At 37.3% G+C, this 3,484-nt stretch overlaps 1 protein-coding gene across 1 annotated transcript; it reads left to right on the top strand.

The window, feature by feature from the left end:
* The first annotated feature begins 795 nt into the window (after positions 1-795).
* Positions 796-2,691, top strand: LOC113299161 (40S ribosomal protein S9-2-like). The gene is made up of 3 exons (XM_026548128.1): positions 796-934; positions 1,323-1,704; positions 2,332-2,691. The coding sequence occupies exons 1-3, from the start codon at positions 907-909 to the stop codon at positions 2,513-2,515; spliced, it is 594 nt and encodes a 197-aa protein (XP_026403913.1). The 5' UTR covers positions 796-906; the 3' UTR covers positions 2,516-2,691.
* Positions 2,692-3,484: the final 793 nt, after the last annotated feature.

The raw sequence follows: 3,484 nt of genomic DNA, 5'->3' as shown, positions 1-3,484 counted from the left end.
TCTCCACATTTTAATATTAGTAGATTTTTTAGTCCCGTCATAAGGAATTCGCCTCCATATATTATTTTGTCACTATTGAAAATTTATAGATGTTGTTACATCAAAATTTAAGATAAACTAAAATACTTATCTATAGTTGGTTGAGAAAAGGATGTAACTTTTTGAATTGTTATCGCATCTTTTGATTTGCGGATGCATAAGATGTCATTACCATGTGCACCTTCTTGTTGAAGCCAAAACATTCCAATTTTTCGAGCATGTTTAAAGCTTTTTGGCATGAAACTTTTTGTATCTCCGTACTACCATTATCAGGATTATTCCTCTCTGCTTCTTGTCTAATTTCATCGATGATTTCTTCTTCCGTTAAAGCATATACAACTTGTTGCTCATTTGGATGATTAAGGAAGGCCACATCCATTATCATTTACATACTTTGGATTAGAAAAAAAATCATTGTTTTGTTATACCCCTATATATTAATAATTTTATAAAATCCCAAAACTATTAATATATGAAGTTTTTACTATATAACGTATGTATGTATATTACCTAAATATTCGGTTAGGTCTTAACCCTTAGTACGCACTGATGTGCATTAAATAAATCATGCTGCTGATTTTTAGCAAGATGTGGGGTTAACTGACGAGGAATGTGATAGAGATTATCCTTATTGGTTCATCTGTGTATTCAAGAAGATCAAACCGTGTATTGGGTTGGGCCTGAGCCTAGTTTCCCAAATGAAAACAAAACGAAAGCAACACTTTGGACCCGGCCCAGTCCAGCTTCTTGAAACCCTAACTTTAGTGAGGAGAACTTCGTTACCTCCTCCTCTTCTTTTTCACCTCAAGGCTTTTTGGAAGAACAGACCAGAGAGCAAACGAAACCGGCGACGCAAAGTTTGGAAGGATGGTTCATTTTGCTGTTTACAGGAACTGTAAGCGTTCTTTCTCTACTGAATAACATTCTGCTGTGATTTAATGTTTCCGATGTGTTTATTATCTTTATTAATTATTAACAGTTCAATACATGTTACTAATCGAAGATATTTTGTTCATGAATATTCTTTGATTCATTACCTCCATTTACTGTCCATAATGAGTCACTATTTGTCAATGGTGTATTTGGAGTAACCCATTTAATAGTTTTGGGATTAGTTATATTTTTAGGGTTTACATGAATAGATTTGACCTCTGTTTACGTTGTTTCGATTTGTAAAGTTATGATCTAATTTTATTTCAGTTATTTGTTTAAGATGGAGCTCTGTGTTGATTTTTTTTTTTAAGCTAGATGTCAATATTAAATGCTTTTTTTGATGGTTTCAGACGGGAAGACTTTCAAGAAACCACGTCGTCCGTATGAGAAGGAGCGTTTGGATGCTGAATTGAAGCTTGTTGGTGAATATGGTCTCAGGTGTAAGAGAGAGCTTTGGAGAGTTCAGTATGCTCTGAGCCGCATCCGTAATGCAGCTAGAATGCTTCTCACTCTTGATGAGAAGAATTCACGCCGTATCTTTGAGGGTGAAGCCCTTCTTCGCAGGATGAACAGGTATGGTCTTTTGGATGAGAGCCAGAACAAACTTGATTACGTCTTGGCCTTGACTGTTGAGAACTTTCTTGAGCGCCGTCTCCAGACACTCGTCTTCAAGTCGGGCATGGCAAAATCCATTCACCACGCCCGCGTCCTCATTAGGCAGAGGCACATCAGGTATACACCATATTTTGTTTTGTTCAATGGCATTTATTACAAATTCACATGCTGTAGTGCATTATGTTGTATTGCAACCTTGTTGTGTCATTTGATTTAGTAGACGCATCACGCATACTGCAATTTCACTGTTGATCATCTATTTCGCTTTCCTTTATTTTCACCAACTTGTGAGTCTTGATTGTATGTGTTTATGTTTTTCCTTGCAATTTCAGAGTTTAGTTGGTCCCTTGTATGATTAACTAGTATCTGGACACTTGAATCACCAAAGAATTTAATAGATGTACGTGGGTTATCTTTTCACCAATAGACAAGAGTATCTAAAGGGAAACCAGTTAGTTACTAGGCTCCATGTATCCATGGATAATAGACAGATGTACAAAAGAATTTAACATGTATCCATGTCACCACTCAAAGCAGTGAACCCTGAAACCATTTGATCTGACACGTAGAACCAAATATTGCTGCATAATTAGGTTCTTTTGTACATCTGCACTCCCCCTCGTTTAAAGGTGTCTTTCAATTGGTTTGGTGAGTTACAGGTCAGGCGTGTCCAAATGAAGAAGTGTTTACCCATCTCATTTTACCGTGTCTACATTTTGTTAATGCAAGATCTATCATATACAGGGTTGGAAGACAGGTGGTGAACATCCCATCTTTTATGGTGAGAGTCGACTCACAGAAGCACATTGATTTCTCACTCACCAGTCCCCTTGGAGGTGGACGGCCAGGAAGAGTTAAGAGAAGGAACCAGAAAGCAGCTGCCAAAAAGGCTGCTGGAGGAGACGGAGACGAGGAGGATGAAGATTAAGTTTTGATTTTATATCTTAAAACCTCAATAGTATATATACTATAGATAGAGGCTGTCTCAGACTTTTTGTTTGTTTGTAGTTGCAGATGTTGGGCATGTTATGGAAGATTTTGTTTTTGTTTTTGTTTTTGGATTCATTGTTTAGTTTCATGATCAATAGAGAGATATTTGCCTAATAGGACAGCCTCCTATGTGTAGTTCTCTCATCTCATGGGTGTACCCCGGTGAGGAAAACATTTAGTAGATAAATGATTGATCTAGTCTGTCCACCATCATTACCCACCAAACAGAAGTTAGGCTTTCACCCACCAAACAGAAGTTAGGCTTTCAAGATGAAGAGAGACGATGCATTTTCTGTCAGCAGACAGAAGAAACAACTTTCCATCTATTTTTTCAATGTGATTTTGCAAAATCTGTATGGAAGCTACATCCCATGCCTTCTCAGGGAGTAACCTCTAAGGCTCTAACTATTCTTCTAATAATTCTTCTTTCTTAGACATGTATAATGAATGGATAAAAGGAGAACTGAACTCCATATCTATGGCTTTGGCAGCCACCAAATGTTGGTTTATTTGGAAGGATAGGTGTCTTAGAGTGTTTGAAAACAAACGCATAACACCAGAAAAACTAGCTCTAGACATTCTAAGACACTATGAATATTGGCATCCTTTGACTCTTTCTTCAATCCCATCAGTTTCAGTACACTCTAGCATCAGATTACAATCAATACCTTATTGGACTTTCCCAATGAGAAATTTTTATAAATTGAATTGTGATGCTTCATGGAAATTTGCTAATACTAATGCAGGGTGTGGTTTTATTTTGCGCAATTGGACATGTACTTTCAGAGCAGCAGGAATGGGTAGCTGCAGGACTGAATCTGCAGAAGAAGCGGAAGCTGTAGCTTTGCTATATACTACTCAATGGGCCATCACAATGAATCTGTAAAATCTGGCAATCGAAGGAGAC

The sequence above is a fragment of the Papaver somniferum genome, chromosome 7 (genome assembly GCF_003573695.1).
Source record: "Papaver somniferum cultivar HN1 chromosome 7, ASM357369v1, whole genome shotgun sequence".
NCBI classification, from domain to species: Eukaryota; Viridiplantae; Streptophyta; class Magnoliopsida; order Ranunculales; family Papaveraceae; genus Papaver; species Papaver somniferum.
Note: the sequence above shows the minus strand (reverse complement) of the source record. Positions and strands in the feature narration are given on the sequence as shown.